Below are 25,664 nucleotides of genomic sequence, written 5' to 3'. Positions count from 1 at the left end.
TTGCGTGTTTTCTTTTTTTTCTCTTTTTTTTCTACATTTGCCTATTTGTTTTGTCTTTTTTCCCATATCCTCATGTCTGCAATCATCTACTAGCGTGTATAGCTCGCTTCATCTATGTTTCATGTTTCATGTTTCATTTCGTTTCATGTCAATGTTTATGCTCATTTCATGTCTTATCTCCCTTTTCTTTCCCGTCTATACCTCCCCATGTTATGTTATGGAGCTACTGTGTCGGGCTCTTTTGCACCCTTTTGTCATTGTGGGATTGGATCTGAGCCCTTCTTTTCTTCGTGGTTCCGTTACGTTACTGGTTTGCGTCCGTGTTGGAGGGGAGAGAATATACCCATGTCTTATGTCTACGCTTTTTACTTGTCATGTCTCAACACCAGGTTATCCTCTTATTCTTTCATTTCTTTTCCCTCTATGGGCTTTCGGGCCCCTATCGATTTTGTATGAGTGTGCTTGTGCTTGTGCTTCGTAGGGTTAATCTGTATGACAACGTATTTGTTTCGACCATCCATCCCAAATTAGTTCGCATGAATGTAGCCATTCGACTTAGTGAGGCGTCAGCAAACCTAAATCGTGAACTCCAATTCCTATCTGAGCCCTCGCACAGGCGGAGAATTTTGTTTTGGCTTTTCCGATGAAGCTATCTCACCACTTCAAGATTTCTTTTCTGCGTATGCATACTTATCAAGGTTATAACGATTGCAAGATGTCCCTCGTCTGCGCCTTTCCTAATACAGTAATTGAGATGTTCGGATCGTGACGAGTAGCGTTGAAGTCGCAGCTACAGTCAAATGGACCATGAAGCCCAGAGCCCTAGATGTGCGAATTGGCATCCTCAACATCTCGACATTTGTGAGTAGGGTGATCAACACCCAAATCTCTGCTTGATCGACGCTCAAATCGAAGATCTGGCGCCGCCCGAGTCAGATCTAATGAAGCCGATTGGAGCCGATTGGATAAAGGCAAACGGTTCCTTCATACGGACGGGTCATTGGTATTGGATCCACCCCCGCTCTGTTACCAGGACCTACGTAAGTTGATGAGGCTATGCCGTCTAATTTTTGATCAGAAACAAGCATCCAAACTCTACAGGGTCGCATCACTAAGTTTCCCTCCGGTTTGAGATGGTAAGAGGGGGAATGGGGCGGAGTTGCAGGAAGCTAAAGATGACTAGTATTTAGTTGAAACGTGGCACTTCATCCACTTGGCCAGCAATTCTGCTTTACATATTCGACTGATCAACAACTCTTTATCACGGTCAGGTAATTCTCAGCTATCAACTTGAACTCTTCGTGCATGCAGCCCTGTTGGAAACGTTAGCCTGCCCCTGACACAGACAAACCTCAGCCCTGCCCCTCCAAGCCATTCTTCATCTTCTCCCCCACCTTCAACTTGTTCTTATCAATCTTCATCAATTCAAGACAGCAAAGATGTACCCCCTCATGCCGGATCCAAGGATATCATTTCAATCATTTCTATACGACTATCCCAAAGTCGAGTTTATCTGGCTACAATTCATGTCATACACGTCGAACACACTCGTGCGAATCGTCCCCATCGCCAAATTCAAGAAAATGCTCCAAGAAGACCAATGGCTTGCCCTGACCAGAGCAGTCTTACATCTCCTCCCAGGAGACCGTCTAGCCGAAGGCGCAAGTCCAAGCGGTAAATTCCACCTCCGCCCAGACTTCAGCACAGCATACTGTCAATACGGCTCAAACGGCACCCGCGCCGTAGTCAACGTATACAGCGTGGACTCCAAGGGCGAACCACTGCCCGAATGCGCACGATCAAGACTCCAAGAGCTGCACCAAACTCTTCAATACGAGAATGACTGCAGTATCCTCATCGGCTTCGAGGTAGAAGTCACATTCCTAAAGCCAAAGTACGAGGGTAGTCAAATCGTGGACTACGAACCGCTCAATAACCCCTTCCAACATTCGTTCACGGGAATGGCCCCCGAAGACAGACCCCATCTAGAATTAATTGAGGCCGTCGCTCGAGCCTTGAACTCTGTCGATATCGAATTGGAACAGTTTCACGCTGAAGCCGGGCCCGGTCAGTGGGAATTCGTCCTCCCGCCCTTCGAACCGGTAACATCAATTGAAATTCTCCTTCGCGCCCGCGAAACAATCATGCTAGTCGCGCAATCATTCGGATACCGCGCAACAGCCGCAACCCAACCATTTCCCCAACAACCCGCAAACGGAGCCCACATCCACATGTCTCTCAACGCAATGAACGAGGCGACGACAAACGCAAACGCAAATGCAAACCGCCACCAAGCCCAAAACCACGAATCCTCCCAGATCCAGACCCAAAAAGCAGAGTCCTTCTTCGCAGGCATATTACTTCACTTCCCCGCAATCCTAGCATTCGCTCTACCAAACGACATGAGCTATTCGCGCATTGCGTCGGGAACATGGAGCGGAGGCGAATACGCCGCATGGGGATGGGAGAACAAAGAAGTCGCCCTCCGACGAATTGAAAACAACCGATTCGAAATTAAACTCGTAGACGGATTCGCGAATCCATACCTCGTTCTCTGCGCGTTGCTGAGCGCGGGTATTATCGGTTTACGTGCGGGATTGGCATTGACCGGTGGACCTTGTGTGAGGGCTGCGGCTCAGTTATCGGCTGATGAGCGGTGCATGATTGGGTTGAAGGATGCGTTGCCAGATCATCTTGATGCTAGTCTTGATTCGCTTGAGGAGGATGGACGGATTCAGTATCTTTTGGGGCAGGGGATGGTTTCTTCGTATTTGGCTGTTAAGAGGGGGGAGGCGGGGTTTTTGAGGGGCATTGGGGATCGGGAGAGGAGGCTTCTTTTGCTTGCGAGGTATTGATTTGTTTTTGTTTTTGAGATGTGAGGATTTTCGATAGACTTTTTTGCAAGTTTGGATGCTAGATGTTTTCTGCTTGTTTTTTGAGCATGGTTGAGATGTTTTTCTCATGTATTTGGGGCACTGTTTTGTGGTTTGTAATAATCAAGCACGCGAGCACCTTTCCGTCCAATCAAGCCCAAAGATGCATGTAGCCATTTGATTTCTTCGGAATGATTTGGCCAATTCTTTAGGGCATCAATCACAATGCCAATTGCGGGAGTAACCGATAACGCTCCGATCATTCCCATTTCGTCTTGCAGGAAATATTCGATGGATTGGCAAACATTGTGTGCCATGGAAAGATATTGCTCCCGTTGTTCCAGCGCTGGAAGGCATTTCATCGATCCAGTATTCTCGCAAATAGACGTATGTTCGTTCAATAGTTCGGGGTTCAGAGAATACATTTTTTTCAGCATTTCATAATGCTTGTAGAGACTGCAAAGCCCTGACCAAAGCATCGAACGTGTTGCCCATAGCAGCGTAAGTGCCGAGGCAACTGCAGGGTGGGAAAATGAAAGTACAAGCGGGAAAAGGGTTATACAGCCATCTTGATCGGCCAATGGGTTGATTCGAGATGGCACTGTTGTATAGAGTGCGATTGAACTGGCAGGTCGTATTTCACTGTCAATTAAATCCAGTCTTTTATCAACCCGCCAGCACTCATCCACCAGTTCGAGGATCAACTCGGCTTGTTGATGCGGGCCCAGGTATCTCAATAATGGCACGCGTTCTAGGATTCCGGGAGCTGCAACAAGACAGTCCGTAACGCGATCGAGATGGGTCTTTGGTAATTCTTTCCAAGGTCCCTCCATCCATGACGGTTCTAATAGGATGGTAGATGCGCTCCGGCTCAAAACATACAGAATCTGTGATGGGCGTCAGCATTATCAATTCAAAAGGGGCATTCTCATATTATCTTCCACTCACCGCCGGTACTCTGATCCCCAAAAATAAACGGTGTCCCGCGCCCGACGAATGTCGCTCAACGCCACGAGCTTGAATCAACGCTAAAAGACCATGGCAGTGGCTGAAATATCCGCCAGATCCTTCACTGGGACACTCAATGGTCTCGTAAAGATTAAGTGCCATGCAAGCAGCCAGAGTTGAATCTTCTTTCGTGAGAATAGGGTGACGCAAAGCCTTGCGCAGCTGATTGAGTCCTTGGGTGTAACACTTTAGACCCAGGCTTATCAGAGATAAATCCTGACGCTCGCGTCCTATAACCGAAGCCGCGAGTGCGATACCTGATAGCTCTAATGGGTTAGAGTTCATCGTAGCTGGTAGCTCACTAAGCAGGGGTAGCCATGAGCGGTTTGTCCGAGATGCCCATCCACTGGGGAAACATTTGGAAAGAAATGCCTGGATCAGATTATGACGGGCTGCGCGGCTCTTTATCAACACATATCCAGCGCTTGTCTCGGGTAGTGGACTAGTCGGCTCCTGGATGCCAAGCATTACCGATGGGGATGAAGAAGACGGCGAAGAGCGAGAAAGGGCCGACATACCGCGGCTTTGAGCACCATCCTCTGGTGAACTCAAGATTAAACTAGAAGTCGATGACTCGGGTTGAATGAAAGTGTGGGTCTTTTCACTAGCTGGCGCGACTAAGACGAAGACTCTGTCTCTTTCGTAGCCGGCACATACCCGCTTCGAGCGCGTGCATTGTGTGCAGACGGGCTTTTGTTGGTCACACTGAGCGGCTGTGTCAGAAAATGGTATTCAAATCAAATATTGCGGATTCACTAACGGCTATCTTTCTTTTCCGGCACGTATTGCAGCCTTTAGACTTGCCAGCTACCCCCACCATGGTGGTCTTAGTCGCTCGTTACAGGTCGCGGTGCTATTTCAACCCTGTATTTTGTGGCAATGCATCGCCAAACCCCACCTCTGGACGTAATTTAGAGACAGAATTCTTCCAGAGTCCTTCCAGAGTGCACTACTCTCAAAAAAATTGGGATTTATCGTCGAGTTGGATAATCATCGTTCTCGGCGTGGAAAGATGAAGTGGATTGAGGCTGAGGCGAGATCATGCGCTAAACCCAAAAGGGTGGTGATCTTGCGAACTACGCCGAGCCACTCCACTTTTCTTATTTTCTACTTTTCAGTTCTTATTCTGTTGGCAACCAGCCTTATAAAAGGCCAAGGAGTCTTTTAGAAAGCTTCTAATTTTTCTGAATTTATTACAATTCTTCCCAAGTCATTTCGCACTTGACTACCGCCTAATACGCCCTTCATATCATATACCAAGAGATCTACAACTGCTAAGAACAATCTTTGGCCCGCAGTCGAATCTCTGCATTCTACACTTATGTTCGACGCTCATTCTAAATTGGGCACTGCCCAAATTATTTTCTACATACCGGTTACGGTTCTGGCCATTTATCTCGCGTTTTATCGACACAACCGACCGCGCATGGCATGGCTTATCTTGATATCTTTCTCTATTAGTGCGTGAGCTATTCTCCAGTAGTGAAACCACCCGTAACGAATTCTGATCTAATCTATTTTTTAGTTCGCATCACCGGTGGTATTCTGGTCATTCTTTGGGGACAGATCCCGAAGACCGGACTAATGGTCGCTGCCATCATCTTTCTCAATACTGGCGTGTTTCCTTTGATTGCAGCAACTCTGGGTCTCATCCGACTCATGTAAGTCGCATAACCGACCTTCCTCGGTTTACTTTACATTCTCTTTGTTCTAACATCCTGGAGTATGGCCCGTGAGAATATGAAATCACGAATCAAACGCTATTTGGTCCTATCCCGGATGCTCTTCTTCATTGCTCTCGGTCTCACAATTGCCGGCGGAGTCCTAGAAGGAAGCGACACCCTGAGTGATGTAGAGATTGGAATCAAACTCGTCAAGGCTGGCTACAGCCTTGTCGTACTTTTCGTGGCTTGTCTATTGACCATCCAAGTCTCGCTGTGGACTCGCTACTTGTGGCTTTCCAACCCAAGTCAAACAGTAAGTTATACTCTCCCCAATCGACGTCATATTGCGCACATACTGACCAAACTCGTGTTTTCTTCAGATTCTCAAGGCCTCCACCCTCGCGACCCCTTTCATAACTGTCCGTATTTGCTACCTCTTCCTCTCGGTTTTCTATCCATTGGATCCACGCTGGGCCAATCTGACCGGTCAAATCGTGCCATTCCTCTTTATGGGTCTCATCATGGAATACTGCGTTGTGGTGCTTTTCCTTGCCACGGGTTTTGTCATCCCTCGTATGAGAAACGGAAATGATAAGAGGGGCTTGCTTGTTTCGGATACACCAGACCGCCAAGGGAGGGATTCCAGTTGCGGCGCGGAGCTTCAATAGATCTAACTTCTACGGAGGTGCTACGTTCAAGTTCAAATTCGCAAATTGTAAAGAAGTGGACCTCGGAAGTCTCCGATATCCATTGGTATATACTTCCAAGGTTCCAAGGTTTTCAATGCCTGGCAGACCAACAACTTGTACCCCTAGGAATGCTGTTGCTTATTCCCTTCTCATCCATTTATTTAATTTTGTCACAAATTATTCTATTTTATGTATTGGCAGCAACAAGACTGTATGTATTGTAAATAGTATGACTGTCCAGTGATACCACGTGACTATATACTTCCTGTTGTCGGGCCGACGGGTGGGTGTCAACAATCCCCAGCCTCCCCGATCGCCCCCTCCAACCTCCCCATTTCTAGATCCCCAAAAGACTGTCGCCGGTGGATTTCTGGCTTTGTATTTTCCCACTTTGTCAACTTCTCGTGTCTACTAACCACAACCCAGGTAGACCGTTTCTTTCCTACATCCAGCATTCCCACATCTTTCCATTCCGCGGAACGAATCGCTCGTTCCATCTTGATTTGGCGTTGATCATTCGTTAAAGGTGAGACCTCTTTCATGTTCCAAGAATGTGCCACAGATCTAACATTCCACAGAGTCTCGTCTTGAGCCCTGCGCTCTTGACCGCTCGTATCCTTCATCATGGCTCCCGTTTTGCCGATCGGGGATATCCCCGACATTCCAGTGATGTCGGTGGAGACTCGCGATACTCCATCAGGCCTTCTTCTCGATCCCACGCCCTCCCTCAACTACAATACTCTCGTTGCACGCGCCAAATCCACAACAACAACAGCAGCCGCAGGCGACGCACCTGTCCGCGGGGCAGGCACAATCAGTCCTAGCAGCATCAAAATGCAGGGCCTAATGGCCCTGTTTGCCATCATTGGTGCAGCTTTCGTCATCGCCGGCATCTGGTTCTTTTTCTGGGCCAAGAACGGCGGCTTCGTTTGGCGCAAAGGAGACTGGGACGACTACAAATCGACCGTACTGCGTCGAAAGGGACCGGACGGCAAAACCCTCAGTAACGCCACCAAGAGTACAAAGCTAGGCGGAGGCAGTGTCGTTGGCAAGGGCTACAGCGATGATGGATACTCATACGCTGACTACGATACCTACGCCGAAACCGCAACAAACCCGGAGACAGCGACAGTGATGACCGAAGACAAGCCACAAAAGAAGAAACGCAACTTCCGAGACAAATTCAGGCGCCGCCACAAGGATGAGCGATACGAAGGCGAAGGCGACGACGATGTTCGCGCATACCGTGAAGAAAAGCCCGCTCGTATTGGCGGCATGAACCGGCAAGCCGAAGGCACCTACAACGGCAGCGACTACGACTCCTCCGCCGTTCCAACCAACTACCAACAGAGCGAGATGAGTGAAGTACGAGACTACGCATACGAACAGCCCCGTCGCCCTCACCGCAGCTCCCGCCGTGGCCCCCGAGACTTCTCCTTCACTGCCGGCAGCGAAGAAGTCCTCAGCCAGACCACCGAAGAATCCCAGCTCCGTGATCCATCGCAGCGCCGCCAAAATCGCCGACGTGATCGTGAACGTCAGCGCAGTGCCGCTCCCCCTCCGGCGCCTTCTTCTCGCACCAGCAGCCCCCGCAAAAAGGACCCTCGCTCTATGCCCGGTCACTTTACCGAGCCGCTGGATTTTGCATCTGCCGGTTCCCGTTCGGAATACCAGTACTCGAACGTCGATACTGAGGATTCTGCCGGTACTAAGAGCTACCACCACCCGATCCCTGGGCTGACCAAGGGCTACCGCCGTGATGGTCGCGAGGAGCGAAGCCACCGCCGTCGTCGTGACAGTCTGAGCGACAGCGACTAAATGTGTGATACAGCGGTGTTCAAATTGTCTTTTGCTTTCTTTCTTATTTCTGCGAGGACAATGATTTGATGTACTGGATATACGGCTTCGATACTCAAGGGCTTATGGGATTTTTCTTTGGTTTTAAGCGTTGCTCTGTTGGATTAAGGATTACTATGGGAATTACTAGGAATGTACATAACGAATGAAATTGATGAAGGAATGGCATGAATTCTGTCAATTGCAGCATACCTTCTGTCCCACCTTCACATTGCTCTCACATGGATGCAATGTGCTATGTAGTAGTAATTCTTCACGCATCTGCAAGTGGCATGAACAGGACTGCTTCTATATGTAGACAAAGACATGGAAATTCTTTGACAGGCCCTCTGTCGCTACTAGCACACCCATGGTACTACAGCATCCAGCAAAACAGCTATTATCTATCCACTAACCCGCATGAACAGCACGACGAAACCGCGGAAACGTCTTGGATACTACGGCATTTACAACAAATCTAATAGGGACTTACTAGCCACAGATTCTAGACTTCAATTCCATTTTAAGTCTTGTTATCGAGCTCGGGCTCATCCGAGTCTTCATCAATTTCTATTAGATCATGTGTACCCAAGTGGGGAGTCGGATCTCGATTGGATCCACACCCCTTGATCCAACAGCAGAGAAATTTATACTCTCATCTCCCCATTTTAATAGTCAACACTCTATTCCCGATCAGCTCCACTTTTCATCCACTCGTACATTGCTATTTTGATGGCTGGATCTCGACCTCGTATTTTCTCACCGGTGGAGTCCTCGACTGACTAATCCATTATGCACGACTAGCAAACAAACTAGCTGACTAGTGAGTGACTCAGTTCTTATCTCGAACATTCTTCCAGTCTGAGGGGTTGCAAGAATGTGAGGGTAATTCCAAGCTTTATTTATGCCCATCCGCACTTTTCGGGTAGAATCCCACGTGGGACACTTGCGGTGCATTTAAGGGTGGTACAAATACCTCGGCATCGAATATACCTACTCGCCGCCTCTCTCCTCCCTTCTCTTCCCTTTCGACCCTTTAACTTCCCTTCAACCCTCTCCACCACCGGTAATATACGCCATAATGGGTGACGTGAGCCCAAATGTGTCTCCAATATTAGCTCCAATTGAACCCTCGGCCCAACACAATGGAGGTTCCGGTGATCAACCGACCGTTGCCTTTTCACAGGCACAAATCAGGGAGGCTACGCAGCGCGAGCACGATATGTCCATTTCCACTGCATTCCGACTCTATTCAAAAGCAGTCTCATGGTCCATTGTTCTCTCAACAGCGGTGATCATGGAAGGATATGACCTTCTCCTAATTTTCTCATTCTTCGCATTCGAGCCCTGGACGAAGAAATACGGCAAATTGCAACCTGATGGAACCTACGCTTTATCCGCAGCCTGGCAATCCGGCCTCAACAACGGAGCGTCTGTCGGCGAAATAATCGGGCTGCTATTAAACGGATTCGTGGCAGAAAGATTCGGGTATCGAAAAACCATGATTGGCGCCTTATTCCTGACAATCCTCTTTGTTTTCATCCCATTTTTCGCGCCAAATGTCGAGGTGCTCCAAGTTGGCTTGATTTTGATGGGCATTCCCTGGGGTATTTTCCAGATTCTTCCGGTCTCGTATGCGTCTGAAGTCTGTCCTGTGGCTCTTCGAGGCCATCTTACGGCCTACATTAATCTTTGCTGGGTCATCGGCCAGCTTATTTCCTCCGGCGTTCTACGGTCACTGCTTCACCGGACTGACCAGTGGTCTTATCGTATTCCTTACGCTCTACAGTGGATGTGGCCGGTTCCGCTGATCGTGGCAATCGCATTTGCGCCCGAATCGCCGTGGTGGTATATTCGACGCGGCGATAAGAAGGGGGCCAAGTCTGCTCTTCGATCACTCACAGCCCGGGAGACAGATGATGCAGTCGACCTAGACTCAGCCGTTGAAGTCATGGTCTACACCAATCAACTCGAACAAAAAGTGGTCAAAGGTGCAAGCTATATCGACTGCTTCAAAGGCCATAATCTTCGCCGAACAGAAATCTGCTGCTTCACTTCAATCACCTCGATAATATCCGGGACCACACTGATGGGAAACTCGACATACTTCTTCGAGCAGGCCGGCATGGACCCATCAAATGCATTCGATCTGACCATGGCCCAATACGCCGTCGGAATCGTCGGGATCGTATTCGCCTGGCTAATAATGGCACGTTTCGGCCGCAGACAACAATACCTCTCGGGACTCTTTCTGCAATTCATTTTCTTGATCGGGATTGGAATAACTGGCGTCGTCGATCGTGGGAATAAAAACATGTCCTGGGCGACGGGAGCCCTTCTCATCGCCTTTTCGCTCGTCTACCAGTCCAGCGTCGGACCTCTTTGCTACTCGATCATTTCCGAGATGTCATCTGTCCGACTTCGCGCCAAGACAACCAGCTTAGCCTGGAATGTCTATAATATTTTCAAAATCATCAACGGCGTTCTGACACCCTACATGATTAACCCGACGGCCTGGAACTGGCAAGCGAAAGCTGGCTTTTTCTGGGGCGGTCTTTGCCTACTTTCCTTCGTCTGGGCGTTCTTCCGACTACCTGAAACAAAGGATAGAACGTATGCTGAGCTTGACATCTTGTTTGAGCGTAAAGTGAGCGCACGGAATTTCGCGATCACCTCAGTCGACCTTTTTTCTCACAAGATACATGAGGCGTCGCAAGAGGAACTTCGAGTAGCGGGTGAAAAGTCCACTGCAGCGAGCCACGTTTTGCAAAGCGATATGCGGGGAGAGGATGGACTGGTCGGAATCACTGCGTCGGTTAAATAACGCTGCCAGATCAACGCGACTGATCTCCCTCTGCTGTGGAGAATCAGGCGAAACCTTCTCAATGTGACCCATTTCACAAATGGTGCGCGGGCTTCCTAATGATAACGAACCAAAAGCAGAATTATGAATATATCTATTGAGCTCCAAGCAAAGTCTTGGGCTCTGTCTTTGATTCAATCCGAATTTGAAGTAGATTGAGCATCATGATTAGCTCTAATTGGTCTTTGACCCCTTACATGTTATGAGCCTCAAAGCCTTGTCAAATTGAACAGGCGTGAAAATCAAATGCATTGGCTATGATAAAGATTGGGCCCTGCCCATGGGCATACTCCCCCCACTATGAATCATAATCCTAACTTTACCCACCCCCAGGTACATAGGGGTGTTTCAAAATATGGATACTGGGTGAACCAACACCAGCCAATCAGCGATGCCACTTAACATGTCCTGCACAATCTTGGGGGAAGCTGCTGGCCGACTTGCCCGATTGGGAAGTTGGCAGCGCAGACGAATATCGGTCGCCATCGCCACAATGAACGGCTCCATCATCGCGTGGGGGACCCCGAGAATATAAAGAGGACAGATTCGCTACTTTCCCTATTTTCAACTCTTTAATTCAGCACACGACACCCTTTCCTCTCCCTCTCCGCATACAATAGACAAGACAGCATGGCGCAATCCAAAGAGTGGCAAAAAATGCTACGCGGTGAGCTCTACTGGGCTTGGGACGAAGATCTACAAGCAAACCGCACCCGATGCAAGGAAGCTTGTGATGAGTTCAATGCTGCTGGGGCTGTTTCTCGGCGCCGAAAAGTAGAATTATGGCGGAAGTAAGTTTGACCTTGTGTGCTATGCATAGCAAAACTTGAATGGTTGGTTACAGCTTGCCTAATATTTACCTTGTGTTTTTTTCTCCCGTTCAGCATTCTCATGGATACTCGACCCATGCCTCCAGTCCATCCTGATCCCAAGCAAGACGAAGCTCTATTCGAAGAAACAGATCCATTTGTGGACGGACCAATCTCCGTGGACCATGGATTGAATTTCAAGGTCGGCAAGGGTACATTTCTTAACTTCAATCTTCTCGTGCTTGATACGTGCCTGATCAGCATTGGAGAGAATGTGCTCTTCGGACCGAATGTTTGTATCTATGGCGCGACTCATCCGATGGATCCTGCTGTGCGACGAGGACTGAAGGGACCCGAGGGGGGCAAAGAAGTTCATATTGAGGATGATGTTTGGATTGGTGGGAGTGCTCTTATCTTGGCTGGTGTTCGTATTGGGAGGGGAAGTACTGTTGGAGCGGGATCTGTGGTTACTAAGGTAAGTGGAATGGAATGGTCATCTCTCTCATTAATGGAACTGAACTCAAGCTGACCGATGGCTCATATAACCCGTCAGGATGTACCTCCGTTCCATTTTGTTGCGGGGAACCCAGCACGGGTCATTCGTCGGATTGAAAGTGAAATGGACACGGAACGAGAATAAATCCGGATAGAACTAAGAAAGTGAATAGATTGAATATGTCTTAAATGAGCCCAAATGCCTCCAAGTATAGCTTATACCAAGTAACTATACCCTACCTGGGGTACCTTGATGTATACCGCGGGGGTAAGAGATAAGATAAGCCCCTGCCCCGCATAAGGTGAGATCGGCCAAATTCTTCAACTTCTCTGCAACTCTCCTACTCCTACCTTACTATTCCCCAACGGCAAATCCAATCATGGCCTACGACCCACCCGACCCCGTAACCTACATGGTCGGTATATCCGGCCCCTCCTCCAGCGGCAAAACAACCCTAGCCCGCCTTCTCCATCGAATCTTCAGTGGTGCCAGAGTTCACATCGAAGGCGCGCCCCAGTATGACCAACTACACACCTTCATGATCCATGAAGATGACTTCTACAAACCAGATAATAGGTGCGTATCCCTAATCCCTTACCCCTCCTCCATTCCCTTACCACCATCACTCTAACAACCCCCAGAATCCCCTACATAACCCTCCCATCCGGAACCAAAATCCAAGACTGGGACACCCCCACCGCAATAGACACAGACTGGCTCTCACTAGCCCTATCTCACGCGCGCATGAACGGCCGACTTCCCAACAGCATCGCCAGCAAAGAAGATCAAAACGTATCCGGGCCCACCGGAGTCCCAGAAACCCTAATCGCGGAACTTCGCCAACTCGTCGAGAAACAATTATCTTCCGTCCCGGCTTCTTACAAGATGAGGCAATCCATTGCGTTTCTCGAGGGCTTTCTCCTTTTTGCACCGCCAAAAGATCGACCTAGTATTTGGGGTGAGGAACATCCTTCCCAGTCTATTCATGAGCAAATTAATCTATCGCTTTTCTTGCCCGCGCCTTATACGGCTGTTAAAGCTAGGAGGGAGGGGAGGGATGGGTATGTTACTATTGGTGGTGATCAACCACCGCCCGGACCGGGGAATGTGGTTTCTTCGAATATATCTTCAGCGGGCTCGGGCTCGGGTTCGACACCGACTCCCAGTTCTAAGCCGGAAATTGACCTCGACACCGCGGGAACGGATTCGCCGCAGAATTTCTGGGTCGATCCGCCGGGATATGTGGATGATATTGTTTGGCCGCGGTATCTGGAGTATCATGAATGGTTGCTTATCCCCGTTGATCAACGTGCGGCTGCTAAGGGGGATTGGGTGCAGGCTTTTGGGGAGGGCGAGAAGTGTCATACTGATGTTGGTGTTCGGGTTGCGCCTGGGGAGGGGGCTGTTGGTATGGATGTTGTGCTGAGGTGGGCTGTTGAGGAGGTTTTGACAGCGTTGTTGAAGAAATATGATCCTGGGCACCCTGCTAAGCCTCGTGTGACGCATGAGCCTGGGTATTGAGTGGCTTTTGATAGATTCATTATAATTGCTTGTATACCCATCCAGTAGTTACCTTGTGCAGCTTACAGTACTGAGCTTCTACAGAATTCCAATTGCCTCCAAATTAGATCAGACACTTTGTGCCAGAAGCAATGAGGCTTCTGGGTCAGTGCGTAACGATCGAACGATAATTGAATTATAATAATGAAACCCCGAAAAATCTCTATATGAGAATTGAACATCAAAAAACACTATAACTTAGCAGGGCGAGGCACCCCACTTCGTGGGCCCTGGAGGTACTTCGATAGAAACAAAATAAAAACCTCCTTCAAGCCCGCATCAGACGTTCCCCGAAACAAAGCATGAGCCTCGCCCATAAGCCTCTCATCCCAACAGCGAGATTTCTCTGCCAAATCCAATTGATCGAATAAAGCCTTCACCTCGACAATATCAGAACTTTTCTCCGCTCCATAACAAGCTTCCAGTATATATTTTTGTTCATCGTTAGAGTATTCCAGTGCAGTCACAGAGAGCCAGCTGCATTTATTTTCCTGAATATCCGTCCCAATCTTCCCTGCGATAAGAGGGTCACCGTAAACATCGAGAAAATCATGTCTGGCTTGCAAATTAGCCCAAGAGTCATGGCAGCTTTGTACAACTCGGTCAACCGCTTCTGACTTGCAATATCAAGATATAGCATTAGGTATGAGCCATTGGGACGTATAGGGTATAGTTCGAAGACTTGTTCTCGTACAAGCTCACCTGGGCCAGGCTAAAAACCCTGAAGAGGAGTAGAAATGTTCTAAGAAGGGAAGGAAACGCAATGTAGACATGAATAATCCGGCCCCAGTTTTCATCAGGTCCTTTTTGCAATCACTCTCGGAATATCAACGGATCAAAACTTGAAGTCATGGAAAAGACTCGGACTAGCCAGCTAATACTACTAGTAGTATCTCATTCTCCCCATCTCAAGCAATAATACCTTGGTCCGAGTCAGCCTCATGTCGATGGAGCTATCAACTTGAATCTTCGTGAGTTTGAATTTGGGGGCTACCTAAGCAACTTGAACTTGAACCTTCAACCAGGTGCAAGAAGGAAAACTAGTCTCCTCTATCGAACAGGTCATCTTTCAGGCAAAACTCCCTCTAGCTGGAAGCAATTATCCCACGTAGCATACAGCGAAGTGACTACCCTAGCTAGCAGCACCCTTAACAAACTTGAACAAAAACATTCAATTCCCATTGTAAGTAATACTAGTAACTAGTTATTCCCTGATTGGTTAAAGTAATCCTATCCCATCCCACTCATACAGCGTCACGGTATCTCCTGTCGTAAAAGTAAACAAAGAATCCGAAAAGAAACTACTAGTAACACCACCTCGAGCTAACCTAACCTAAAGGGCCCGGGGAACCAACGGTCCCTTCCATCCTAGGAAGTAATCAATTCTATCCCGCAGACGCATAGACACAGGTTCGATACCCGAGACATTCTCAGCCTCATTCTCATTCTCATTCATCGTCTCAGAAACAGACTCCTCCATATGAACCAAGATGTGATCATCTCCCTCTCGTTGATCATCAACACCAGGCAAAATGACGATGGAACAGTCGTGCAGGACAGGCGGATCCCCTTCTATCGCACAAGAGATTTGATACTCACCATCCTTAACTCCCGCTTTAGCTACGGCATCAGCTATGCGTTTGACCTCGGGATGAACGGGGGTATAGAGGTGCCAATGATGTTCCGGATCTCCGCCCGCACACCAAACCTCGGGGAATTGTCTTCTGAGAAAGGGAAATGGGGCCCCCATTTGATAGCGCGCCCAGTACTCCCGGAAAATCATGATCGAATACCAGATGCGGAATGGGTCAAAGGCGTAATCAATGTACTTCAACCACTTTAACCAGCGATTTCGTGGCTTGCTACTCTGCAGAGTGGTAGAAGGGATAGAAGTTGGTTCTTCCTTTGGGCTAGTGAGGAGGAATTTCACCCCGGAGCCCTTGTAGATTGCTTCGGCTTTGACAGATTCGCGATCTTGCATCTGAGCAACGTCCTCACGCAGTTCGTCCTCAACGCCGGCCTCGCTATACTCGTTCGATCTGATACGAGGTATCCTGATCCGCAATCCTTTGGCAATTTTCACCTCCCACGTGATGGCAAACTTATCGAGGTTCGATCGACTAGCTAAGATCTCCACCCTAGAAACACCGATTGTATTGCCATTGCCCAGGTGCTGGAGATGGATATCTTGATAGCCGGGTTTCAGCAACGAGCAGCAAAACTCCCCCTGAGGGCCGCCATGGATATAAAGCCAAAGGCCACACCTTTCGGCCCAGAAATCGGTTTGGATGAGATTGATCGAACAGGTGGCGTGATATCTGACGAGACGAAATGATTCGTTGTCTGACAAAATATCCTCGTCGATTTCTTGACCGACGTTGAAATCCTTGAGATAACCAAAGAAATTTGAATGGCAGGGTCGGAGGGGTAGGATTAGCCGAGATGATATTAGCATCTGGCCCATGAGACAACCTTCAACGATCTTGTATCGTTTCAAATGGCTTGTACGGAATTCCAAGCCGATATTCTGCGGAACGACAAAGTACACATAGCCATGTTCGTCTGGCGGCAATCGCGGCAAGCCAGGAACGAGGAGTTCACGCCAACCAGGTCGACCATCCTGTAGCGGCACTGAGAGGGTGATTTTGACCTGATACACAGCGGGTTCCATACCAGAAGGTGTGACTATATGAAACCTCCCCGCAGTGAAGGCAAGGCGTGGTTCTGGTTCCTTTTCGCTCTCACCCGTGGAATTGTTATCCGTGATCCAAATGGGCAGTGGTTGCACGAGAACAGCAGCACCGGACTGGCCAGGGCTAACACTGAAAGAAGCATTGTCCGCATTGTCTAGATCGTCCGAATCTCCCGGCAGACCTGTGAAGTCACACGGACTCCCAATAGTTGCAACGGTGGAAAGCTTCTCCAGATCAGACTGGGACCGAGAAACTGCGTCGCGAGCCTGATGACTGGATTTGGAAGGTGTGACAGGGGATCGCGTGGACAAGCGTATAATGGAACTTCCATCGTTATGCTTCAATACCCGACGATCCAGACTCACGTCCTTATCCTCTCTCTTTTTGTTGGTTCTGCTCTCCTTGAACAGCGGCGAGATATCATTCTCGAATCGGCGGAAGTCGGCCTCGATAATAGGCGCGGATTTGCCTCTCGATAGCGAGGGGGATTGCGAGGGGGATTGCGAGAGGGGCAGCGAGCCCTTGCTCGACTCAGAACGAGACTGGCCATGGCCGAGATGGGAACGAGGACGAGGGATCAAGCTGCGCTGGTTGGAATCGGAGTTCGAATTCGAGTTGGAGTTGGAACTGGTAGAGTGAGAGTGTTTGATCGGGGAGGGTGTCGAAGGAAGGCTAGGTGCTGCGACGAGCTTTTTGCCTCTGTTGTACCCTCTCTCCGAGTCTGTTACTGAATCCGGCAATGAAGCAGCCTTTGCAGATCTTTTGCGTGGGAGAAATGTTCCGAGAACTTGAGGTGATCCGCCGCTCTTTCGATCCGGGCTCCCGAGAGTAGAACTAAATTGATCGGAATCCTGTTCGTTCAGATCCAGATCCAGCTCCTGAATCCGATCCTGGAAAGGCGAACTATCCAGCTCCAATTCCCCCAAAAACGGATCAGGAAGTATATCATCACCCAAAAACCCGTCCCGATGCAACTCATTCTGCACGATAATACTCTCCGAATTCGAGGCGGCAGAGGGACTTTCCGCGTCGGGGAGTGAGGGTGAGGGTGACTCGGCACGTGGATTGAGGAGTGTGCCCAGAAGAGCCATATCTGGCGAGTCTTGCTCAAGTGGTTCAGAAGACTCGGTGATAGATTCAGGGCTCGGTGTGACAGGCCTCACACCGAGAGAAGACACATGCACAGCGGGGGCTTCATCCAACCCAGCATCAAGATCGTTCACGTCTCGAATCAACACATCAGGTTCAGGTCCAGGCCTAGGCCCAGTCTCATTCTCTTCCCCCTTCCTCGAAAGAGAGAAATCCTTCACGAAAGAAGTCGACGGTGTACGCGTATCTAGCACGAGGAATTCGGTGTTGGGCGTGCAATAGACCTGCGTATTCGGCATGGTTAGTATCGGCAATGTTCATTCAATCGGTTGTGGTCAGATCAGATCAGATCCGTAGCTAGGCAGCTGGCCTAGCATAGCTTCAGCTTTGAGTTCGACTTCGACTTACATCGACGGAGATGAGGACTTCCACGTCTGCTTGGTCGTTGCCTTTCCAGGTACACCAGAGGTCAAGATTGGTGAAGGGGATGTAGTATGGTGATGAAGGATCCATGTTGGAGATGGGAGATGATAGGGAAGAGGGAAGTGAGAAGGGGAGAAGGTAAGTGTCAACATCGAGTCAACATTTGAGTGTGGGTGGTGGTGGTGGGAGTACCCACGGAAGGTGCCTAATGAGGAGAGTGAAAAGAAAAGTAAGGAAGGAGCGAACCATCTGATTAAAATGGGAAGAAGAAGAAGAAGAAGTATATACACACAGGAAGAACAGAGCACTTTTGAAAGAATAATACCACCCGTCCTCCCTCTACCAGCGCCAGGGAAAAGTGTCCAGTAAACACAAGAGTGAAAGAAAAGAACTGCAGAACAGAAAAGCAGAAGACCACCCACCCACCAGAAACCAGAAAAACAACCGTGATATCTAACACCCCGGTCTATCCAGACAGACAGGAAAAATGAACATAGTGTACCAGACCAAACCAGACCAGACCATACCATACCATACCGCAGTGCAAAAGCCAAAGCCAAAGCCAAGAGGACTGGACCATCGAGGTCAATCTAGGCAAAGAGAGGAAAGAAAAAGAGAGCGCAAGTGTGAAGCCAGGGCCACCAGAGCCACCAGAGCCAAATATAATCCCACTTCAGCAAGAATCATCGAGGGGTCCCATTCGCCGAATCCGGATGGTCAAATTTGAAGGGCGCAGAGCCGGCCGCGGTGCCTTCGGGACCCATCTGAGAAGGGAGGATCGGAGTGCCCGAGGGCGAGCCAGCCGTAGCCGGATCGTAATATTCCCTCGGACTCCCATTAAGACTCGGATAACTGCGATTGAGATTCCGTTGGAGCGGGGGGGAGGGTAGTCGAGCTCGTACTCGTGGCGTAGGCGGACCGGGGGTATCCCTGAGTTTGAGCCATCATCGCTCCTGTCGAATCCGGGGACTTTGCGCACCCAAAAGAAAAGAAATTTAGCCAGGGCTGTTCCCTACACTCACTGATTTGAAGAGGGGTGCCGTACAGGTGTGCCAGACTGGTTCATCGCCATCAACTGTCCCACGGCCGCGTTCTGCTGGCTGGTGCGAGCTTGCCCGGAGGGATCGGCCATCTGGGACAGTGGAGCTGATGGCGGCATCCCATAGACCTAGGAAGTGGGTTAGCTAAAGTCTCTCTGCAAGATGGGGCCTCATGCTGCAAATGTATGCTGCAAACAAACGCACCATTCCGTAATCTGGCATTACTTGGCTGCCTGAGTAGCCCCCCCCATCGTTGGCGTTTGGTAGGATCCTGGTTGGCTAGGGTAGATCGGTGCAGGTTGACCGTATGCGTCCATCTGGCGAGCCATGCGATTGTCATCATAGATGCTTTGTCGACCGTAGTCGATGGAGGTGCGGTGACGCTTGACGGGAGGTTGTTGGTAATAGCCATAATCTGATCTCGCCGCCGTTGGATAGCCACTGAAACCTGTCGATGGGGGGGATTCCCTGGACGGGCTGACGATCTGGCGACCGCGGAGGAAGGGCCTGTGGGAACTCGTCCGGTCGAGGCGCAGAACGTTTCCTGGTCATGATGAGCCACTGTTCTGGTCGCTTTGGGGATGGGCGAGACTTACATCATGGTACGCGGCTCCTTGCGAATGCGCAGCTTCACACCTTGGTCTGCAAACGAGCGCGAAAGAAAAGTAGATTCCATCATCCCTGGGAAGTTCTTGGGAGGCGAAACTTGAGGGTCAAGTCAGCACCGTAGAGCACCTTCGCGGCTGGAGTCTTCTTACCTTTGAATCGGTCTGAGATGATGGTCTTCAGGGTCACGACATTTTGCCTGTGAAGTCTGGTTAGTTTCAATTCTCTGTGCTGCACTGAAGTCTCGTCTCGACTCGTCTCTCGACTCGACCCGACCGCTCGCGTGATCACTTTACTTACTTGCGCATTTCGTACAGGGTAAACTTGAGACGAAATTCACCCTCGATCTTCACCGACAGATCTCCGAAGACGAAGAAGCCACCATCTAGCAACGATTAGATCACTGGTTCAGCTGCAGAGAACGAAGCGACCACTTACCACTGTTGTCCACGTCTTTTAGACGGTGAAGGGACGAGACCAGCGTTCCTGCCAAGGCAGTCGATGGAGCGACGGGCACTGGACGATCATCTGAGGCATCGTACAGACTGCAGGTCATAAAATAATAAGGACTTTGGAGGTAGTGTCTGGAGCGCGGAGCGCGGGGAGATCAGCCACCAATGTCCACACACACGCACAATCGCACACAATCACAGCTCCCACGCCCCGAGTCGGCGCACGACGGGAGAGACGGAGGGATCAGAAAGGCATTGATTGCAATGGGAACGACTTACTGCGCTAGGTAGGAGTCCTCTGGTCGCACCCGAAGCTGTACGATCGGCGGAGGATCGATGGGTTTGCGCTCTGTAGACACGCCGGTTAGAACTGAGCTTGACGAGGAATCTCGATTCGTCTGCCAACGAGATCCGGCTCCAAATGCAAGATCAGGATGAGGACAATGAGCAGAATGAAGATCCGAACCGATCCCAATCCAGATCTCGGGCTAGCCTAGCCCAACCCAACCCAACCCACCCCACTTTGTGATGGGATGAGGGGAGGAACTGGAACGTGCTCGCAGGCCGCGGGCAGATCAGAGACGAGGGAAATGGATGAGAGGGACAGCGTACCTTTCTCCTTGCCCCCAGCCACGCGCGCCCGGTCGGGCTGCTGGCGAATGGTCAGGTCAAAGTCACTGTCGTTGGACAACATGGTCAGTTGGGAAGCCTGGACCGGCGAGTAAGAGTTGCGACGCAGTCAAGCGAGAGGGCGGGGGAGTTGAGGGTGGAAAAGAGAGGGAATAGTGAAAGAGAGGCGAATATGTGAGTGAAGCGGGCGCAAGCGCAACGGTAACGGCAACAAAGAGAAGCGAAGAGAAGAGAAGATAGCAATTACGAACCTCTGTGCTTCACGCGAGAGAGAGGCGTCGTACGTCGATGCACTCATCAAGACGACGGCGAGGTGGAACCCAAATCCGATGACAGTAAGTGAACCACGGCGGGCGATGGGTCAAGTAGAGTAGGGTAAGTATGGTAGAGAGTAAGTCAGAACAGTTGGGTGGTAGTAAGTAGTTGGGTAGAGTGAAAAAGAAGAAGAGCTGTGGTGGGGAGATGAAAGGTGCGGGATGCGCGGACTACCATGGATGAGAGTTGACGGAAACGGAGGAAGAGAGTGGTAGAGTAGAAGTGGTGGTAGAGGTTGTGGAAGTGAAGTGGTAGTGGAAGTGGTAGAGTGGTGTCGTCAACGCAAGCGGAAGTAGCAGAAGTGCAGTCGGAGTGTAGTCAGAGTGTAGTATAGCAGTGGTGGTGGTGGTGGTGGTGGTGGTGGTAGTCACTGCTATACTGAACTGGCAATCACTGCTGCACTGCACACTGCACTGTGTATACCCGGTAGCTCCTGCCCTTCTGCCCTGCTGCTCGTACCTGCAGATAAAATCAAAAAATCACTAGTCACTTCAGCGCCTGAGGCACAAAGCACGCCTAAGGCCCCAAATCGGCCCGGCTTGTCTAGTCTCTGGCCCTTCCTCCAATGATAATCTCTAAAGTCCCTTTGCAGAAAACCTCAAAGAAAATTTTCCCTAAACAGCTGAAGGTGGAGCACACTCAAGACTCGACCGTTAGGCGGAGGGGAAGAGAGTGGATGGACAAGGGGACCAGAGTCAGGTTCAGCTGGTATCGACCACGGTCCACGCTGAAAGGGGGCCCACTGTTGGCTTTTTCTGGTTTTGATTTTGGGGTTTTTGATTTTTGGGGGGGGCGAATTGGCTGCGCACGTCGATCCGGAATGATGCGCACATTCGCTCGGCCGAACCTTAGCGGTAGTGGAAGTGCGGTACTGCGGTAGTGCGATAGTCCGGTACCGGGTACCCTATCGTGCTGGGCCCTGTGCTTCTCCCCCGGTACAAGGTTTGCTTGGTCTGCTAAGGTGCAGCTCACTAGCACCTCACTCGCACCGTTGAGTAGTTCGAGTTCCTGGATTCGCGGCTATGCAGGTGATGCGCAAAGTGGACTCGGCCCCTGGTCCGGCGCCTAGCATTCCAGTCCGGGTGGACACAGTGGAGGGCAGGACAGCACAGCACAGCACACTCGTTACTGCGGAAGATATGATACTATCTGTACTCGTATGCTGCCGACACTGGTACTGAACGTTATGCTGACAGGACACTCGGTCTCGCCTCTGGACTGTCTCAGCTGTGGCAACTCGTAACTCTCGCCTCGCAATCGCAACTCTCAATCCTTGCCCAACTGCTCGGCAGATGACCCACTAGTCACTAGCCTAGCAATCGCTGATGGCGGAGAAAGGAGGCGTGTGCACCACACCCCCCTTGGATCCCCCGCTTCGATCGCCTGCTCTGCTAAGGTCGGGTTAGCCTGGTCCTTCTTTAGCTTTATCACTTCCGATTTCAAGCCACTGCCACAAGGGTCAAGGGTCTGACCGTAATCGTAATCCGTAGCTTACTCCAGCACTCGTAAACTTACTCCCTAGCCTTGACTTTTGACTGGTTTGAGTTGACTTATGTCATCCGATGTGATATCGATGGCTCTCCTAGGGTAGCCCTGCGAAGAAAGGGGCTGCACTTGGACTTCCTCTCAACTCAACTCTCCTTCCTTATAAACTGAGGAGGATGAGATGCGCTTTCTCGCTTTTGTCTCTTTGAATGAGTGTGGGTGTTGGCTTGGGCGTGGTCTGATGCGATGTGATGCGCGTCTGTGTCGTCCAACAATTGCGCTGTTTTCAACTGGAACCCAGGGTCAAGCGCTCGATGGACTCGACTCGATAAGACTCGATATTCGATATTTGCGATAAATTCGATGCGACGCGATGCGATGCGACACGATTCAATATTCCCCAATGCGATATAATCCGATGCGATCGAATGCGCCTGGGTCTGTTGTATACCTTGACCCCCAACCCAAACCCAGCGCGACAGTGACAGTGATAGCGATAGCAATAATGAGCAACAGATTCGAATAACCAAAGACAACCCCACGCGATCGCAGCGCGCTCCGAACAAAGACGAATGAGTGTACCGACAGGGACGGGGAGTGTGAGAAGCCGATAAGGAACGGGAAACTCGAAGGTCAAACGAGGCATCCCGAGACCATACTGTGATGTGAAGCGATGCGATGCGATGCGATGCGAAGAGTCGAGTCGAGTTGAGTTGCGGTCGATCGAATCAAATCAAATCAATCTGCGTGCGCGACAAATCCACAAATCCAAAGGAGAGAAAACAAAATCCAAAATCCAAAAGGGACAAGGATATTATAGAGCCAAATAAGAAAGAGAGAGAAAAATGCGGCCACAGCAGCAAGAAGAAGCTGGGCAGACAGAGCACGAACCCTCCTGCATACAGTATGGAGACGTGGATTCGAACTCGATGCGTCACATTGCATTGCGCCTGAGATGAGAGGATATCCAGGCTGAGATCCTGCAGATCGGTTCAAATCAGTTTAGTTCAGTCCAGTCCAGTCCAGTTCAGTCTAGTACATATGTACACTGCTCTGCTATGTACCGGAGATCCACCACACCTGTCACGTCACAGCGTGGTATGACTATGGTTATGGCTTTGGCTATAGCTATGGTTTGTTTGGGAGCCTTACCTGATCTGCTAAAATCTGCTAAACTTACGCCCCATCCCACTCTCCTCCGGTCCGGGGAATGAGAAATGGCCGAGCACACCTGCGCGATCGGGCATCGTGCATCGTCATCACGGCTTTTCGCCCATCGAGCCCTGCCATAGGGCCGGGTGATAGGGGGAGGCGTGCGGGGCTGGCTGGGTCGGGGGGAGCCGGTGTTTGCAGATCAGTTGTCTTGTCCTGTCCTGCCTTGCCCTGCCCTGTCATTTTCTGCTTCATTTCTGACCAAGGCCGCTTGTCCTTTTTGCTGAATCGTCTGAATGAACTGGACTATAGTATGGATGGATGTACATACATACAGTACGTTGCTGCGCCACACTTGTTGTGTCAGTGGCATTCATCTCAGCCCAGCCCAGGCCCATAGGGATGCGAAGCGATGCGATGTGACGCGATGTGATATGATGCGCTGCGTTGCTTGCCTGTTGCTTCTTTTCTTGCCTTTTTGCCCGGTTTGCGCTTTAGCTGGGCTGAGGGTACTTTTGTTTTTTTTCAGCCACCTCGCCCTTCCACCAGAGGTGGCAGATTGGAAACGGAAACGGAAACGGAAACAGAAACAATACCGTACTGTACCTACTTTTGCATGATCTTGGAATTCGACTCGACCGTTGCGGGATTGTGATCGGATCGGATCAGATCAGACCAGATCAAACCAGACCAGATCAAACCAAACCAAACCCCCGGCTCGGGGCGCTTCGTGGGGGTGGGCAGTTTGAGGAGGGGGAGGGGGCAAACGCAAACGCAAATGCAAATGCGCAACTGGCAGATGCAGCCAGCACCGCACCGCAGCTGGCTGGATATGCCAAACGGACCACTTGGAGGCAAAGCTGCATGGCTCTCCGCACCGGGACCGATAGCGCGGGCGATCATGCAAGGGTGAGACTTTTGGGTACAGAGTACGGATACTAATACCGTACAATGCTTTTTTGTCGGATTATCTCATCATAAAGCGAAAAGGCATTCGGTCAATGGTAAATGCTCACCTCACCTCACCTAACCCAACCTAACCTCACCGACCCGACCCGACAGATTCATTGCGCTTGCGCGGTGGGCAAGGGAAGGGACCCGCTTTGGCTTTGGTCTGGGAATTTCGAATTCGGTCCCGGTCCACTGGGGATACCTCGTAGAATGAGCAAATCCTGCAAGTATTTTCCCGTCGCAATGATCTCGAGTCAAGGTACGGAGTACATACAGTATGTTGACGCAGATAACAGGGGAAATCATACGGAGTATCCGTACAGTACTCATATTCCTCCTCCTCTTGCGGGAAGCACTGCCAAACACGCTAAATCTCATGCATTGCGCCGTGTTCCTCCACTCCACGATGCATGCTGCCGGTAGCCGTCGTGGCCACCTAACCCTGTATGCAGAGGCGGTGCTATCGCCTAATCACCATGCGGGTAGGCCTGAGGATAGCATGGATGGAGCCAAAACTGACATGACATGGCTTGGCTTGGCTTGGATTAGACGTGTCCAGTTTTATCCGTCTGTGACAGATCTGAGCTCCGACTCGGGAGCGTCCGAGAGCGAAGATCCCATAGGCCCGGATGTCCAGGAGAAAAAAGAAAGTAAAATCAAAAAAGGGGCCCCCGGGGGGGGGGGGGAGGAGGAGAGGAGAAGGTCGAGCGATGTGAAAAAGAAAACCAAAATCAAAAAGAACAAGTCGCAAGGAGCAGGCAGGACACAGGAAATCTCTGACCTCCTCGTCCTTAGAAATGGGTGGGAAACTAGGCCAGGGCGTGGGGATGATGAAGTGGCCCGGGAAATTTAATTAGTGGGCACCTTCGTGGCTATCGTACAGCGAAGCGTTGTGTGCTGTACACAGTACATACCCAGGTGGCATTATTGACAGAGGAAAACAACCCCTTAAAAGCTCTGATGAGTAAGTATTGTGTCAACTAGTAGTTAGTGCTAGCATAGTACCTAGTTATAGTACAGTAGTAAATAC

The 25,664-nt window shown here is 50.2% G+C and overlaps 10 protein-coding genes across 10 annotated transcripts; 6 read left to right on the top strand and 4 right to left on the bottom strand.

Moving 5' to 3' along the window:
- Nucleotides 1-1,439: 1,439 nt before the first annotated feature.
- Nucleotides 1,440-2,855, top strand: N7481_003278 (FluG family protein; the record flags this gene model as incomplete). Its single annotated transcript, XM_057262497.1, has 1 exon — nucleotides 1,440-2,855. The coding sequence occupies one exon, from the start codon at nucleotides 1,440-1,442 to the stop codon at nucleotides 2,853-2,855; it is 1,416 nt and encodes a 471-aa protein (XP_057124158.1).
- A 104-nt stretch (nucleotides 2,856-2,959) lies between these two features.
- Nucleotides 2,960-4,557, bottom strand: N7481_003277 (uncharacterized protein; the record flags this gene model as incomplete). Its single annotated transcript, XM_057262496.1, has 3 exons — nucleotides 2,960-3,760; nucleotides 3,822-4,420; nucleotides 4,539-4,557. The coding sequence occupies 3 exons, from the start codon at nucleotides 4,555-4,557 to the stop codon at nucleotides 2,960-2,962; spliced, it is 1,419 nt and encodes a 472-aa protein (XP_057124157.1).
- A 645-nt stretch (nucleotides 4,558-5,202) lies between these two features.
- N7481_003276 (uncharacterized protein) lies at nucleotides 5,203-6,213 on the top strand (the record flags this gene model as incomplete). The annotated part of the gene is made up of 4 exons (XM_057262495.1): nucleotides 5,203-5,341; nucleotides 5,407-5,542; nucleotides 5,606-5,858; nucleotides 5,926-6,213. The coding sequence occupies 4 exons, from the start codon at nucleotides 5,203-5,205 to the stop codon at nucleotides 6,211-6,213; spliced, it is 816 nt and encodes a 271-aa protein (XP_057124156.1).
- A 645-nt stretch (nucleotides 6,214-6,858) lies between these two features.
- On the top strand, nucleotides 6,859-8,052 carry N7481_003275 (uncharacterized protein; the record flags this gene model as incomplete). Its single annotated transcript, XM_057262494.1, has 1 exon — nucleotides 6,859-8,052. One exon carries the CDS (start codon nucleotides 6,859-6,861, stop codon nucleotides 8,050-8,052), a length of 1,194 nt encoding a protein of 397 aa, XP_057124155.1.
- Nucleotides 8,053-9,151: 1,099 nt separating this feature from the next.
- N7481_003274 (Major facilitator superfamily domain general substrate transporter) lies at nucleotides 9,152-10,894 on the top strand (the record flags this gene model as incomplete). Its single annotated transcript, XM_057262493.1, has 1 exon — nucleotides 9,152-10,894. The coding sequence occupies one exon, from the start codon at nucleotides 9,152-9,154 to the stop codon at nucleotides 10,892-10,894; it is 1,743 nt and encodes a 580-aa protein (XP_057124154.1).
- A 532-nt stretch (nucleotides 10,895-11,426) lies between these two features.
- Nucleotides 11,427-12,271, top strand: N7481_003273 (sugar O-acetyltransferase; the record flags this gene model as incomplete). The annotated part of the gene is made up of 3 exons (XM_057262492.1): nucleotides 11,427-11,446; nucleotides 11,515-11,724; nucleotides 11,818-12,271. The coding sequence occupies 3 exons, from the start codon at nucleotides 11,427-11,429 to the stop codon at nucleotides 12,269-12,271; spliced, it is 684 nt and encodes a 227-aa protein (XP_057124153.1).
- A 346-nt stretch (nucleotides 12,272-12,617) lies between these two features.
- N7481_003272 (ribosylnicotinamide kinase) lies at nucleotides 12,618-13,759 on the top strand (the record flags this gene model as incomplete). Its single annotated transcript, XM_057262491.1, has 2 exons — nucleotides 12,618-12,814; nucleotides 12,880-13,759. The coding sequence occupies 2 exons, from the start codon at nucleotides 12,618-12,620 to the stop codon at nucleotides 13,757-13,759; spliced, it is 1,077 nt and encodes a 358-aa protein (XP_057124152.1).
- Nucleotides 13,760-15,131: 1,372 nt separating this feature from the next.
- On the bottom strand, nucleotides 15,132-17,879 carry N7481_003271 (uncharacterized protein; the record flags this gene model as incomplete). The annotated part of the gene is made up of 1 exon (XM_057262490.1): nucleotides 15,132-17,879. The coding sequence occupies one exon, from the start codon at nucleotides 17,877-17,879 to the stop codon at nucleotides 15,132-15,134; it is 2,748 nt and encodes a 915-aa protein (XP_057124151.1).
- An 807-nt stretch (nucleotides 17,880-18,686) lies between these two features.
- Nucleotides 18,687-20,795, bottom strand: vosA (the record flags this gene model as incomplete). The annotated part of the gene is made up of 10 exons (XM_057262489.1): nucleotides 18,687-18,933; nucleotides 19,026-19,171; nucleotides 19,248-19,314; nucleotides 19,402-19,587; nucleotides 19,640-19,748; nucleotides 19,802-19,848; nucleotides 19,950-20,034; nucleotides 20,088-20,194; nucleotides 20,381-20,450; nucleotides 20,714-20,795. The coding sequence occupies 10 exons, from the start codon at nucleotides 20,793-20,795 to the stop codon at nucleotides 18,687-18,689; spliced, it is 1,146 nt and encodes a 381-aa protein (XP_057124150.1).
- A 2,912-nt stretch (nucleotides 20,796-23,707) lies between these two features.
- N7481_003269 (uncharacterized protein) lies at nucleotides 23,708-24,586 on the bottom strand (the record flags this gene model as incomplete). The annotated part of the gene is made up of 3 exons (XM_057262488.1): nucleotides 23,708-23,989; nucleotides 24,019-24,175; nucleotides 24,294-24,586. 3 exons carry the CDS (start codon nucleotides 24,584-24,586, stop codon nucleotides 23,708-23,710), a joined length of 732 nt encoding a protein of 243 aa, XP_057124149.1.
- Nucleotides 24,587-25,664: the final 1,078 nt, after the last annotated feature.

The sequence above is a fragment of the Penicillium waksmanii genome (assembly GCF_028829765.1).
Source record: "Penicillium waksmanii strain IBT 27052 chromosome Unknown utg000004l:1.0-5674109.0:1.0-5678898.0, whole genome shotgun sequence".
Lineage (NCBI taxonomy): Eukaryota > Fungi > Ascomycota > Eurotiomycetes > Eurotiales > Aspergillaceae > Penicillium > Penicillium waksmanii.
Note: the sequence above shows the minus strand (reverse complement) of the source record. Positions and strands in the feature narration are given on the sequence as shown.